The following is a 15,901-nucleotide window of genomic DNA, read 5'->3' as shown; positions in this document are numbered from 1 at the left end:
TTAGAGCAGGTTTAACTAATGCTCCCCCTGCCCAAACTTCAGCAAACTTCAGCAATTAAGGATATTGGCCTGTTGATATTAAATAGATATTAGCCTGTTGTCCAAGTGGCTTTTGTGACTCGGTCGTCCTCCGTGTTCATTCAGTTTGCTTTGTTGACTCATTTCTGTCTGTGATGTATCCTTTAGGACCTGGAGATGTGACAGCGAGGGTCATGGTTTATTTCCTGGAAAATGCCAAGCAGGGCAAATGTAGATCGCTGGCGGGCAGTCATAAGATATGAGAGTGAGTCATTCTCAGCTGGCAAAAGATATCTACTAATTGTCAGAGCGAGAGTGAGAGAAGAGGTGGGAATCTGGGGTGTTGTTGAAGTCTGTGTGGTGTGTGTGTTTGTCTGTCTGTGTGTGTGTGTGTGTGTGTGTGTGTGTGTGTGTGTGTGTGTGTGTGTGTGTGTGTGTGTGTGTGTGTGTGTGTGTGTGTGTGTGGTGTGTGATGTGTGTGTCGGGGGGTGAGGGGGCAGCAGACAACACAATTCTCCAACATTGAGGTTAAATCCTAGGATATCTGTAGCATGCAGTGCTAAAACCATGTAGCCCACAATTTGCTTGGTGTCACCTCTCTATTTTCCCTTTCAGTTAAGTCAAAGGAGATCCATGCATGCACTGAACAATGTGTGCTGGCTTTGTTGTGTATTCTGAAAAGGTAAAGAGTTCTGAGAAAATCACACAGCGTGAGAACTAAAGAATCAAAGTCTTCAATTAATATGAACCACTACACAATGAGAGTGACCATTATCTTGGCTTGGGAAAATGGACCTCAGAGCTCTGAAAGGCGATAATATGGAAACGATTACCCCCAAAGAATACTATGGACAATGGAGTGAGACAAAGGTAATGACACAATAGGTTATGACAGGAAAAGGATTCTGGGATAGGATTTCCTGTTTCAAGGAAAGGAAAACAGTAGTGTATGAGGGGGAGAGAGAAGTAGTGAGAGAGTTCTCCATGAGAAGGGGGGTGGGGTGGGGAGGCAGGAATATGTGTGCAGAGACATTCCTATGACACAGATCAAATAAATGATATAACTGTTCAAAGTACAGCAGCAGTGAAGAATGAGATCACCGCACCTACCGGGGTTGCTTTGGCAACGGCACACATGTTGGTCTACAGTATCTGTGTTCTAGAGTACAGACAGGACCTTGCTGAGTCAACAGACGCTAAGGCTTGGAGTCAACCTTTAAAAAGTATGACCTTAAAGAAGGAGTTACAGAAATGCTGCTGTGAAGGATGGGTCTCCTATGTTGGACTCTGACTTGGCTGACTAAAACTCGCATGAAGGATTCCACTTCAAATTTAAAACTCAACAAATAAAGAATCTTCGGAATCTTGAATTTCCTCAACTTTAACCTTCACTCTCTGTCTTCAACCTGAGGAGAAGGTTGCATTCCACTGATGTTGACTGGTGTATTACTTACCCTAAAACTACTTTCAGTTCTACTGTAGCATGAGCGGAATAAGAATGTCTGTCTGAGTTGGAATGCCAGCATTCCCTTTTGATCTTTGCAGACAACCCTGTTCACACGCACGATGATCTTCTTTGTAAGCGGACTAGCCCCATTGTCAAAACAAAGCATTTCTGCTTTCCAATATCCCTTTTGTATGTCTGTGCTTTCGATCAATTAGCCTTCAAAAAGAGAGAGAGGAGAAAGTGAGTGAGAGCGTGAGAGAGAGAGAGCTTCTCCCTCTGACTGTGTCTGACCGAAACTGATCCATGACACAGATCTAGGCGATACTGTGGCGATAGATGCGTGCCTGGATAACAGATAACCAGAGGAGACATTGTTCACAGCAGAGTGAGGACAAGGACCCTCTGGGCAATGACCTGCCTGCAGGTACCCTGCCTGAGATAGAGATGTGAACCTTACTGCTGCTGTGGAGGGGTGGGGGAAGGGGGAAGGGGGAAGGCGGGCCTTCTGCTGGTGCTCCCTGACATTACATTGTAAACAGTTCAGTATCACATTCTGGGTGGCGGGGGGTGGGGGCGTGGGCTGGATTATGATCCTTTGTTGTCCAACAGGTCAGGTCGTTCATGCTTAATGTGAACGTGGGTGTGTGAGAGTTTGTGTGTGTGTGTGTGTGTGTGTGAGAGAGAGGATTTTGGGATGTCTTCAAACCTCTTGCAAATTGCAGCTGCACTCAAGGTCTTTCACGTGCGTTGAATTGTATTAAGATCTGTATGTAGTCCCTGTGACCTTCAAAACAGAACCTTTTCCATTCATAGCACTTTTAGGGCATCAAATCGTTCGATTAACATTGGTAGCCTAGATACAGTTTTTAATCAACATACACAAATATCGACCAGTGGCAGTGTTAAGTTTTCTAAACAGATCTATGAGCACTAGTTATGAAACAACATGCAATTGAAAAGCACATGCAAATGCCAAGTTGAAAATGTTTAATTTAAAGATGGATATAAAACCCAATGTACAGTAGTTGGTCTCAATGGTGCTATAACTTGGACAAAAAAATATTAATACAGTGCAGTTATAATATTCAAAAGGACAAATTAGTCCCGTCCCCCCCACACCACCCTTTTTTTTTGCCGACAAAGAGGGGAGAAAGGAAATCCAAAACCGAACATGGGGATGTCACAGCCATTGCTGTGTGTTCATGGTCAGGGTAACCTGATAAACTACCATCCTCCCTATCCCTTTCTCTCTCCCACCCCCACAAGTACCCCCTGAATGCATCTAATCAGTGTGTTGGGTTGTTGTTTAAACCATGCCCTTGATAAACACCTCCCCCGAAATCGTGAGCGAGTAGGTTCCCACAGAGTTTGGTGGGTGAAAATAATAAAATACTTCACATTCTTTCAGGCTCCATAATGGTGGCACCCTTAAGCACACTGAATCACAGGGGCAAAACACAGTGCTATTCCTGAATGCACCACCCTGTGTGAAACAATGACCATTGACCACTGTCCTGCTTGATTTTCCAGCACTTTCTGGATCTACGACCAAATCTCTCTCTCTATGTGAGCAGAATGTTTAACAACTTCCTTCTTCAAATCATATTGGCAGAACGCTAGTTTCACCAGACAGGAGGATGAGGAGAATCATTCAATTCACTTTGTTCAATCATTTCCATTTAGCCAGATGCAACACAGAAATATGTCCTCAGTCTTCACCACTTAATAACTCTAATATTCATGTGCGAACACAAATACATAACATTTACATTTAGTCATTTAGTAGACGCTCTTTTCCAGAGTGACTTACAGTAAGTACAGGGACATTCCCCCCGAGGCAAGTAGGGTGAAGTGCCTTGCCCAAGGACACAACGTTATTTGGCACGGCCGGAAATCGAACTGGCAACCTTCGGATTACTAGCCCGATTCCCTAACCGCTCAGCCACCTGACTCTCACACCAAGGTCAAGAACTGCTATGAGCAAAGGCCTTCACTGACAGGCGGACATAACATGGCTCAATATACACACACACACACACATTAATGCCCCTGTCCTGTGACATGACCTGACAGTGTAAAGTAAGGCCAACCTTCAATGCATGTAAATGGGGAGAGAGTAACCAAACGCACTCTTTCTTGTACAAGCAGGTCAAGCTACAACCTGATTGAGTATGTAAAATAATACCATGGACCCATGATGATCTCCCTGTGTGTGTTGACAAAATTCAGATTTATGTTTTATTGAATTAGAATGAAAATTGATTTTTCTTTGCTCCCCCACAGTACCCCCCTTTTGCTGTCACTTTTTACAAAAGAGTGATTGATGTAAGTGCATTGATTTCCAATCAATTTCCATATTTACATTTTGTTCAAGCTTGAAGACATTTTCAACAATAAAAAACATAGAGACCAATGCATATCTATCAACTGTACAGCACTGCAAGGCGTTTGTGTGGTACAGCACTACCTATTGTGTTTGAGTTCCCTAGTAGAGAAGTAGAGAAGAATATATATGTCACAACTACAGAAATGTACTGTCCGGTATGTGTGTTCCTGTTGTATCTGATTCAAGGTACTACCGTACACCTGATTTCAATTCCTCTCCAAGTTCTATTTACACAGAACCCATCGACACTCCTAAAATGGTCAATTGTGTTACAGTGGATCTCCGACATGGAAGGGTAGATGTGGATTTAAAGATAGTCTATAGGAAAAGAAAAAGAAACAAACAAAAAACAACCTTAGAACAACTCACTGATGGGTCTGACAGTGATGCATTAAAATGGGTCATCATATAATTGCTCTTTCCTTTGGCTACTGTCTGCCTGGTCTGGCAAGCCTAGGATTGCTGAACGATGATAAAGCTTAGGACCTGATAAAAGCTGCCATGCAAGGAGACCCTGTGCTTTCCTAAATGCTTCATCTCAGGGTCTTCTGAAGGAAATGATTGCTTTAGCGTTAACTCCTAATATGAGAGAGAGAGAGAGAGAGAGAGAGAGAGAGAGAGAGAGAGAGAGAGAGAGAGAGAGAGAGAGAGAGAGAGAGAGAGAGAGAGAGAGAGAGAGAGAGAGAGAGAGAGAGAGAGAGAGAGAAAATGACAAGCCTGACATTTATCAAGCAGACACAGTTCTGGGTTTTGGTATGACCACTACGATGAATAAATGATCAGTATTATTATGCTGTTCCATTAGTTAGGGAATCTGGCTAGTAATCAGAAGGTTGCCGGTTCGATTCCGGCCGTGACAAGTGACGTTGTGTCCTTGGGCAAGGCACTTCACCCTACTTGCCTCAGGGGGAATGTCCCTGTACTAACTGTAAGTCGCTCTGGATCAAAGCGTCTGCTAAATGACTAAATGTAAATGTAGATAACACTGAAGGATACCCTTTAATAATTATAAGTGTAAGTGAACTTCTAAGAACAAAGCATATGAGCCATGAACATAATGCAGCTTTTTGACCCCAAGCCAAGGTAAACAACTGAAATTCAGAATGGAAGTTGAGGCCAGCTTCAAGGGTACTGAAGACTTCCACTTTATGACTATATCAGATGTAGCGACATGTATGCTGACAAACACACAACACTTCCTACAACAGCTCTCTGTTGAGATGGGATCAGATGCTCAGCCTCACTTGAAAACAATGGGGGTTTGTTCCCAAAATGTTGTTTGTGTCCTCTATATCTTTTCTTCAGATTTCTGGGTCATGAGGCCACGTTGGCCACAGAGTCAAGTGAGTAATGGCTAAGGCATTCATTAGGGCTCGATTGGTGCAATCCCAACGGAAGGCATACGCAAGGAAACAAGAAGACAATTTGACGCAACCAGCATTCAGTATTAGCAATAATGAATAAATACACAAAAACGTATTTAATATGAACGAAAGGTAATTAGCATTGATTAATGGAATGTGCGGCAACTGGAGTTGTTTTAACCCAGAGCTACTGTATTGATGTCATTGTACTACACAATAAAGCATGATTGGGATGCAAGTCTGTGAGAGATCTCTGCAGGTTCAGAAAGTTCCGAGTGAAGACGTTGAGTTAAAGGAACGGTAAATGTATTTATGGTTTGTGTTTTTTTTTTGTTCAGTCAGTAAGTAAAGCCAACATGATGTGAATGCGTCGTCATTACTTCCTCTGATAATGACTTATTGTGGTTATCATTCTGTTAAAAATAATAATCTTTCAGTTGAACTTTTGGAAAAACAGTGTTAGGAAAACAACTCGGTGGTGCGACACGGTAGTGTGATGGTGTGTACAGCTTGGTTGACTATTACGAAATGTGCTGTACTTTTTTTTTATCATCTGTGAATGGATGGACCGTAGTTACACCAATGATGTCGACAGCAATATATCAACGTGTTTTAATTAGAGAAGCGACTGCCTTCCCAATACTGGAATGTTTTGAAAATGATTTCGACATTAGTTCTACGTGTTACAAGTGTTACAAGTGTTACAATTCTGTTCATGTAAAAGTAGAGTGAAACGTCTCGTAGGACTGTAGCTCACATGCGCGCTCTGTGGTGAAACATGTTAGCGAACTCCGTCAACTATGCTGTAGAAGACAAGACCGAGAATCACACGTATATATACGTGGCTAAAAATAGCTGCCCAATGATCGTGAAGGAGCTGCGAGAAACTCACCAATTAAAAAAGAGTAAGAGCTAAATTATGTCAAAGTCTATCATGATTGGTGGGTTGTGATATCATATGCACGCTGGCTAGCCGCTTCTTGATGATTGGCCAGCATCCGAAAAGCGTAACGTTGTCACGAGGGGGTAGGCAGGCTGCGATGTTTGAATAGGAAGATGACAGCGTCCGAGCCTCGCAGTTGCTTCAGTGTTTGCAAATAGAGATAGTTCAGCGCGAGCGGTGGACAGAAGTCTGTGAACGAGGAGACGAACAGCGTTTGTATCGCAACTGCATGTGCAAGTACAAGGAGACTTGCCTGTCAACATCGCCTTCACTTTTTTGATTCTCGACTCGAAAGAAAGATTTAAGTGCATCTTGTAAAGTCTACCAACATCTTGGATTTGAAATGGATGTTTTACCTATGTGCAGCATCTTTCAGGAACTTCAGATAGTACATGACACGGGGTATTTTTCAGCCCTGCCTTCTTTGGAGGAGTATTGGCAGCAGGTAATACTTTGTTTGTGCTAAATATTACAAATGTGAAACTACCGATTAAACTTCAATTGGGAGCAGCAGCGTCTAACATGCGCTGTTTTGGTTGTCTGTCACCTGTCACTGCTTTGTCGAACGACACAAGAATTCAACTTTGTGCGGGAAGAGACGGTTCGATTTATTTTACAGTAATGTGAGGATTTCGACTGTAAACATTGTGTTTCAGTTTAGTTCTCAATCGTGATGGTCACATATCTGAGTAGCCTGGTCTTGTGTATGGACAGTGGATAAGAGTGAAATGTGTATAGCTTGCAGGATTCCGCAGACAGCTACACGTAGCTCACGTAGTAGCGCTATGCCGTGCAGTGAGCGCACATAAATATAACAAGATGCAATACAGCCGAGTAGTCTACTTCAGTTTTAACTTGGACACTTTTTTATTTTATTTACGCACAATATGCGTTCAATAGAAAGCATTGCCTTTCATTGTAAATCTCACGTCACTGCGTCACCATTTGACAAGTCTAAATATGAAGTTGGGGTAAGGCAGTTACTTAGCACTCCGTAGTGCGGAGTGAAACTGAGACATTTATTGCGGAAATGAACTCGAAGCCAGTGATTGGTTCAGACTAGTTAAGGTATTGGGATATTGCAATTCAAAATGCTGCAGGCGGAAGATGAGTCACAAGATAGCCATTACAAGAGTGAACATCGAATGATTGTAACTTTTTTGAAAATGTAGATATATATTTATAAATCGTTATCATAATAAATGTAAATCAGTGTAAAATGCCAATACTGTGAAATAATGCAACGTCCGGATTTGACAGTTTATGTGATTCAAATCAGTCTTTGTAGTTTCCTTCAGGCTTTTGTTATTTACACATTAAGCCATCTTGTATGGCTGTGATTAGTGCAGTTTTACACCTGTCCTTGTCCGCATTGGTGAATATTCACTAATATTCAGAATATCGTTTTGCGTTAGATGGAGACATTAGTTGTTGTTTTTCTCTCCAATTGTGTACGATTTTGGTAATCGTAGATTCTAGTTTTGAAGGCCACTCATTCAGACTAAAGTCTTATCATTAATGACAAATTGTGTTCGCATTAGTAGACACCACTGCAACTGGAAATATTGCGCAATAAAGTGGAAGAACAGCATGCGCTTAGCCCTAAGCAAATCCCCGCCCCCCTTCATAAACTTCCAGTTGCTGCTTGTTCCTCTTAGCTAATGACCTCACCTTAATTAATCTTTATGCAGTGCCAAAGTCAAACGTTCATGAATCATGAACTTTACTTTCCAAAGCAACTGACTGATTTGAAGGGATTGGGGACAATGTTATTGCACGTCAGAATCGAGGAAAAGCAACTGAATGACTCCTCTGGGGAACTTCAACAGCTTCCTTAAAAGGACTCTACATTTGCTCTGTGACTCATTCTACCACAGACCTGAACATAGAATGGAGATTAACTGTTCCCTTGTGTTTAAACTGAAGGGCATAGACTTTCCGAGGTGACTGCTCAACTCAAATATGTAAACCATATGTAAACCAAGGTTGCTGTCTTGATACACACCAGTAAACTAAGATTTGGTCGTGATGGTGCCACCCACAGTTAATTTCAACATCTTCTCCTCTTAGAGGGAGATTGAGGTTACCTCATACAGATGATGACTGATCTGTACCTGTTATGTAACCCGATCGCCAAAGCGGCTGTGCTGTACAACCTGTTTTAGGAAAGACTGCTTTCTGATTGGCTGGTATCGGTGATATTCTTATCGTTTTCTCCCGTTTGTTTTCTATTGATCCAGACATGTTTGGAGTTGGAGCGGTATCTCCAGAGTGAGCCTTACGTCTCGACGTCCGACATCAAGTTCGACGGCCAGGAAGACCTTTGGAGCAAGTTGATGCTGGCCTGCGGGGACAAGGCCAGCGCGGGGGCCAGCCCAAAGACCCCTCAGGTCAAAGAGGAGGACAGTCAGGATAGCCAAATCTTGGACACCAACAGCGTGACCTCTGACGCCAGCAGCGACGCATCAGACAGTTCTGAGGAGCTCTCTCCAACGCACAGCTTTACCTCCAACCCCCTGGGATCAGGGTTGGTCGGGTCTGGACCCTTCAGCCCGTCTATCATAAGCACTCCTCCGTCTTCGCCGGAGGTCAGCACCGAGCCCGGCTTGTCGCAGGGCTGGAGCAGCACGCACACAGAGTTGCACTTGCCGGTGAAAATCCGGAATGGCGGGGTCGGGAAAGGTTCCGACAAGACGAGCCTGGGATGTGGCGAGGTGTCGCCTGACGGAAGGAGGAGAGTGCACAGGTGCCACTTCAACGGCTGCCGCAAGGTTTACACCAAGAGTTCCCACTTGAAAGCACATCAGCGAACCCACACAGGTGAGCTTACCTGCACTTCGCCTTCCCACTGTCACAGCTGGGATGACTGCACTGTACTGCATCACCCAAGGGAGAGAAAACACAACACACTACCTCATTGTCTTTCAGTAACAGCTTTGTCTACCTATTGTAAAAATACTACTTTAATTTCATGGAATGGAGGAACAGGAACCATGCAGTTCTTATGTTTTTATTCACCAAATGGAATTGTCTAGCCGTTGTGTAATGTAATTAAAGATCCACAATGCGTGTCCTCAGCCAGTGTGCTATTGCACTCTGTGAGTATTAGCTCTGCATGACTGAATGCCAAAACTGTGACCTAATCTATCTGGAATGTGACTGACTGAGCGGGCAGGGTGGTGGGGGCGTGGGGGAGGAGAATAGCACATGGGGGATAAAGGGGACTGGATCCTTCAAAACAGATTGGCTTTCACCATGGGAAAGGGGCACCGCTGAGTTTCAATGGTCATTTGGCTGTCTCTTTTCTGTGATTAGTGCCGTGAAATTGCACATGTAAGGCTTCTTTTTTTTTTTTCTTGCTGCCTCTCCGGCCCACAATGTCAGTGCTGTTACGTCTTAGAAGTGAACTGCCTCTCCGTCCCACAATGTCAGTGCTGTTACGTCTTAGAAGTGAGGACTTTTTGCATTCCAAACATGCTTTACCTTACGTAAGGAAAGTGTTGAAGTGGTTTTGATAGAATCGATGAATGACATGACTGATGTGATTCATTTGAGCAGAATTGAGAAAATGGTATTGCCTAACAGGACGATACCTATGAATGATTTTTTTTTCTCCCCCAGTTCTGCTTGCTGGTTATTTGCTTCTTACAGTTTTGCTTTCTTATTTCATTGTGCAGGTGAGAAACCATACAAGTGTTCATGGGAGGGCTGTGAGTGGCGTTTTGCCAGGAGTGATGAGTTGACCAGACACTTCAGGAAACACACAGGGGCCAAGCCATTTAAATGCTCTCACTGTGACAGGTGAGCGCCCCCTTCTACGCGAATGTCAGCAATCTGAAAGCAGTCCCCTTTTACTTTTATCTGAATGTGGCAAGCCTAACAGCCTGTGTGTGTGTGTGTGTGTGTGTGTGTGTGTGTGTGTGTGTGTGTGTGTGTGTGTGTGTGTGTGTGTGTGTGTGTGTGTGTGTGTGTGTGTGTGTGTGTGTGTGTGTGTGTGTGTGTGTGTGTGTGTGTGTGTGTGTGTGTGTGTGTGTGTGTGTGTGTGTGTGTGTGTGTGTGTGTGTGTGTGTGTGTGTGTGTGTGTGTGTGTGTGTGTGTAGCTGACTTATTTTGGTTTCTGAGAAGTTCAAGCCATTTGCAGTTAAGAGGAGGATTGCCGGGGCATTAAACATGTTCCTCTGTACCTTTCCAGGTGTTTCTCCAGGTCAGATCACTTGGCCCTTCACATGAAGAGGCACCTCTAAGCAGACCAGCGCCGACGCTGTGAAGGGAAACCCGTCGTCTCCCGACAGACCAACCAGCCTCCTGGTTGAATTGCCCTTGAGCGAAAGGGGGAGGGAGCGTGTTCCAGCCAAAGCATGCCATTTTGCACCATAACCAGTGCCTCGGGACCTCTTAAGAGACGTTGCTTTGAAGGTTGTCTGAAGCAACAAGACGAGGACAAAATCATGGACGGAAGCAGTGAATCATTGATAGGGGGGGGGGGGGGGGGGGGGGAATAAAGTCAAAAACAAAGACACACAAAAAAAAGAAAGCGAAAAGGAATGAATGGTTGGTATGTATGGTGCATGATGTTTTGCGGGTGACTCCCGGACAACCAATACACTGGTACTTACAACAACAACAAAAAACAACAAAAAAAGAAGAAAAAAAATATATGAAAAAAGACCCGTGTGAGGTGAAGCATGAGTGCACTGTAAATGTCTGACTGACCCCCATGTGGAACCAGGAGAGACGGCCAAGGGGAAGAAAAGGGGGCTGGATCCAGTATTGCTGTAGACTGAATGGTGTTTCGGGGGAACAAGTTCCATTTTTGTTTCTCTGTGGTCGAGCGAACGAGGGCTGCGTGAAAGAAAGTGGCGCCCGTGGAGCAGCGGCAAGACTGAGGGTGGGTGTTTCTCGCCAAGAAGCCTTTGAGTGAGAGGGTTTTTTTTTGGGGGGGGGGGGGAGAGAGGAGCAGAAAGGATGGCCTACACCCCCCCTCTAGTCAGCAGCCCAGGGTTTGTACCCTGAGGAACCCGTTCACTGTGTGTGAGGAGCTTTTTATGGTGTTTGGTGCAGCTACTAAATGTGCAATGTGTTACGTAGCCTGTTTTACACATGCTGCAAAGCCCATTTGTAGTCATATTGTATAAGCTGTGTGCTTAGAGGTATAACACGACTATTCTATAACTTCAGAATCATAGACAGGTGTTGCATGGGTTTAGGGTTGTCTCACTTCCTGATCTCTGTAATCAGGACTGCAAATAGATTCCAATAAAGTGCAGCTAAAATAGCCGTTAGATGTTCCAATATTGTACATACGTTTTTTTTTTTTTCTCATTTCGGTTGGAGATTCCACTTCTGCTTAGCAACCGACTCATTCATGGAGCTACACTAGCTAGCTCCACTCGTTCACTCATTAGCTATGCCTTGAGAACTGGTTTGAGTTTCGTACCTTTTCTTCTTTATAACCTGATAATGCACTGTTGACCTTAATGGTGCCTTATGCAAGTGACCTGGCCTCATGGTAGAAAATTACTCCTTGGGGCGTCACATTATTGTTCTGTGGGTGATTGAGAAGCTTCATTAAGGCTCAATTTCACAAGAACTGGCACCTGTCCTTGTTTTCAGAGCTGGTGGTGTTAACCCCTTAGTGTAGATGTTGTGTTGTGTCAGAGCATGTACAGAAAAGAGCTCTCAAGTTAGCTATGTTTTTTTATTGTTTTTTTTTTTTACATCAACATCACCAAGTTGATCTTCATGAAATTTTCAGCTAAATCAAAGATAGTGTAAATAAAGAGAATAATGTAAAGAGCACTTAAAACGATGTATAAAAGTCATTTACTACTGTGTAGTACGTACTGTATGTATGTAGTTTAGCACATTCTGTGTCTATTAGATATTTCGCTCAGAGGTACAAACACAGGAGAGAAAAACAGACCTTATGATAAGACAAGGCTGACTTGTAGTAGAAAAACAATGCAGCTGCTTTGACAATGCCTGACATCTGTGTGGAAGTCATGGCATGACTGTAGACCCCCCATCCCTGTCTCCTCCCTGCCTGCAACCATGGTTGAGGAAAAACATAAAGATTTATTGTAATTAACAGGCTCCAGTTGGCCAGAACTTGCCTTGTACCGCCTCTCTGTAATGAATTGCTAAAGGCTTCGCTGGCATAGAATCTGTCACAGACTGCTGACGGTGGGGGTTGGATATTGACCTGTCTAGGACTGCGTTGTTTTAGCCCAAGAGCTGCTACAGAGTTATGAAAACGGGAGATTCTTGATATGGATAAAGATCAACTGTTTTATTTAAACTGATCTGCTGTTGATTTATAACAGAAATTGAAACAGAAAATACCCTGTCTCGCTGAACTCTGCATATGAAGATTGTTTGTGGGGTAAATGTGCATAAATGATAGTTTAGAGAAATCTGACTCAGTGATCCTGAAGGATCTTGGTAAAAGAGCCACTCCATGGTTTCTTTAATATCACATGCCATTCTTTATAGAATGGGGGGGGAGAATTTGATATTGCAGCAAGTTCAGTGTAGCAAGCAGGGACATATGGATTTCAGATCAGTTGGTGAAGAGGCAGGATGAGGACTAACTTGAAACAGCTTGCTGCAATAAAATCAGTGGCTGCGAAGTTTCAATAGGAACAGAACTTCCTGTGTGTGCTACAACAGCCTTAGCATTCTGGTGGTGATCGAGCCTTAATAGAGCTTCATGTTTGCTTGCATCTTATAGTGATCTGCATAAATACTACCACTATTTATCTCTCTTTCTCTCTTTTTCACACACAGCTCCTTGTTCTCAACTGAAACTTTGTAATAAAAAAATACAATAGAAAAAGAAAAAAAAAGATTTTGTAAGATTGTTTGTTTTTGCTTTATGAAATTTTATTTTGGAATTGTTTTGCAAAATTGTTATATTTCTGTATGAATGTATTTTTTATTGGAATAATAAGACATTCTTATCAGACCTTACCTTTTACTGTCTTGTTTCATTTGATTTCCTAAATTATTACAGTATTCAGTATAGGATTTTCAGAATACCATATTACAGTAGTTACAGCTCAGAATATTCTACAGCTCTTATGTAACAGTTCTCAGCTAGTCTCCAGAGGTTGGTTTCGGCCAGTAGTGTTTTGAATTGGAGTGACAAGGCTAATCAGCTCCCACACACATTGTTGCTGTTTCTTGCTAAACCTGTGTTTTCAGATGAAACGCCATTTCCTAGTTTCTTATACATTTCTCTCAACTAAGACTATTTCACAACAGGGATGACTGAACTGCACAGTATGTTTACCTTCAAGGCAGTAATCTTTTGTCCCCCTATTCTCTGTCTTCCTCTTTCTTGTAAATACCAGAAAAGGTAGAAGTAAGAATAGGAGAAAATGACATATTTTGGATGTAGCGCTCGCTAAACAGGGAAACTTGACCCATCTCGCTTCTGGTGTTGCCAACTCGATTCAACAACATGATTGTTCTGCCAGAGCACTGCCTTCTTTCAAAACTATTTTTAAGAAGTTCAAGTTTCTTGAATGCAGTTTCAGCAGTGCTAGTCCTCACAGAAGCTCTCATCAAAGCAGAATAAATAATTCATCTCAATCTCTCATGGCCTATGGCATTTAATTAGCATCACAGTCTTATGCACTTGTTAGATAATTACTCTACTTGACACAAATAATAATACACCAAATAGTTGATAAACTAAAAAGAGCTGCTTTAGTTTCCAACTAACAAAAAAAACACAACTAATGTTCCTTCCTTCTGTCATCTTCCTGGTCCCTTAGTTGTAATGATACTACAGGCATTTTCAGGGCCTTTCTGATTCTCCATAAAATCCCTCTGGTTTTAATTGAAGTTTACCACTCCGTTCTTAATTAAGCTCACTTTAGAGGGCCCTTCCAGCAGCAGAATTAGGAGGAATGTTATTACTTCAAATGTTACAGCCCTTGATCTACCAGGCAGCCAACTTGGAATCCACTTGTAAAACGTTTTCTGCGGGATCGCATCATGACTACCTTGCATAATGCGTAGATGAGATACAAGACAAGCTGTAATGGGGCCAGATTGGAAATCTTGTGCTGCAGGATAGTCCTTGAGCAAAACGTGTTTCACCCCCACTTTCTAGGAAGTTTTTATTAACAGTTACGTAATAAATTCTGCAATTTCCCTCCATTGTTTTCGTGAAATCTTTTTCTCTTGGACCATTGTCTCAAGTTTCCCCAAAGGATCATATCAAACCCATTAGGCCTTTCCCCTCCATGCTCCATCCTCTCTGTAAACAACCTTGAGTTGGCCTCACAGGAGTGAGTCACCTGTTACATGGCTGTTACATTTAGCTGTGATTCACCTTTTCTCCTCCACCGTCTGTTGACTGACCGCTCATGGATGTAATGCAAGTCATAAACGGAAGCTGAACCTCCCATGTCTCCATGTGCGTCCGTGCATCACAGGCTTTCCCACGTTTGCGTGAAACCTGCTGGATTATGAGGGCGGTAATCAATCACTTCTGTGTGTGATGTATGTCTCGTCCTAATGTACCGGGAAATCGTCCTGGACCAGAGGTCATGACCTCCTACATCATTAACGTTTCAAAGGATGTTTTCAGCTGGAACGACGATTATCCAAACTTAATGTCTCCACTTGGCATTTATGCCCCTTGGTAGGATAGCCAGATGGAAATATTAGACAAATGAATATAAAAATACTGAAAAACTTGACAACGGGTTTAATGTTCTCTGCACTGCCTTGCCTTGTTGCCTTGTCAAGCTGTGAGCAACACAAGGAAGCAGAGTGCGATGGAAAGAGCACCCAAAGAGTTAAATGAAAGGAAATAATAAGGAAGGAGAAGGTTATCAGGCTCACAGCCTCGTTCATTCAGGCAGCCAGACTGCAAGTCATCACATATGCAGGTCCTGCTCGGAAAGCGCCAGCGTCAGGGCTTTCTCTCTCCCTATCCGTCTCTTTCTCTCTCTCTCTCTTTCTCTCTCCCTCCCTCCCTCCCCCTCTCTCTCTTTCCCTCTCTCTTTCTCTGTCTCTATTCTCTTTTTCTCTCCCTCTCTTTCCCTCTCTCTCTTTCTCTCTGTCTCTCTCCCTCTCTGACTGTGTTAATGGCCTATAAGAACATAGTGTGGTCATGGTGGATAGCTCTGGCTAAAATCCCAGATCATTGGCCACCAGAGAAGTATCTTGCGCTTTTATTCCTACCCCTCATCACCATCACCAGTATTATCATCCTTTCTATTCCGACCATCTCTCAGATAAGGTTGCCCCATCATTAAACACTCATTAAATAATGCATATTTACTTAACTGAATCCCATACTAAATTGGATTCCTTACCTAATTACCATGTTGCAATTAGTTCCAGGCTGAGAAGAGGATCTTACAAACGCCGTCCAGAAAGCAGGACGAGACTGATTAGATGTTTTAGCCCAGAAATGCTAGGCAGCGTGGCAGAGCCCATTCCTTTCAAAGCAGATTACTTTTCCGTCACGAAGAAAACTATAAAGGCGTCTTGATTCGTTTGAAAATTGAGACACTCCAACACTCTCAGGGAAAAGCAGGAGGCCCCAGAAGGCTTTGCGGGGATAGCATTGTCAGAGCCTGTGGGGGGTAACCAGCTAAACCTCGCCAGGGTGCTGTTACGAAGACTGACCTTGTCAGGGAACTTGGGGTGAGTGGGGGAACGTGCCTGAGACCAGCAGAAAGCACAGCTGGGGTGACATCACTACAAATGGATCAGTGGGTTAG

General features: G+C 43.2%; 1 protein-coding gene across 1 annotated transcript; it reads left to right on the top strand.

Annotated features, from left to right (window-relative positions):
* Window positions 1–6,217: 6,217 nt before the first annotated feature.
* klf6a (Kruppel like factor 6a) lies at window positions 6,218–13,127 on the top strand. The gene is made up of 4 exons (XM_062479496.1): window positions 6,218–6,603; window positions 8,399–8,978; window positions 9,836–9,959; window positions 10,351–13,127. The coding sequence occupies exons 1-4, from the start codon at window positions 6,502–6,504 to the stop codon at window positions 10,400–10,402; spliced, it is 858 nt and encodes a 285-aa protein (XP_062335480.1). The 5' UTR covers window positions 6,218–6,501; the 3' UTR covers window positions 10,403–13,127.
* The last annotated feature ends 2,774 nt before the right edge of the window (window positions 13,128–15,901 follow it).

The sequence above is a fragment of the Osmerus eperlanus genome, chromosome 15 (assembly GCF_963692335.1).
Source record: "Osmerus eperlanus chromosome 15, fOsmEpe2.1, whole genome shotgun sequence".
Taxonomy (NCBI): domain Eukaryota; kingdom Metazoa; phylum Chordata; class Actinopteri; order Osmeriformes; family Osmeridae; genus Osmerus; species Osmerus eperlanus.
This window is presented reverse-complemented; position numbering and strand designations above follow the sequence as displayed.

Bases quoted from the DNA above. Each gene is read 5' to 3' on its own strand.
- klf6a (XM_062479496.1), top strand. From the start codon at position 6,502: ATGGATGTTTTACCTATGTGCAGCATCTTTCAGGAACTTCAGATAGTA. The intron at 6,604-8,398 runs GTAATACTTTGT...CTATTGATCCAG, and splicing joins TGGAGGAGTATTGGCAGCAG to ACATGTTTGGAGTTGGAGCG. The intron at 9,960-10,350 runs GTGAGCGCCCCC...GTACCTTTCCAG, and splicing joins AAATGCTCTCACTGTGACAG to GTGTTTCTCCAGGTCAGATC.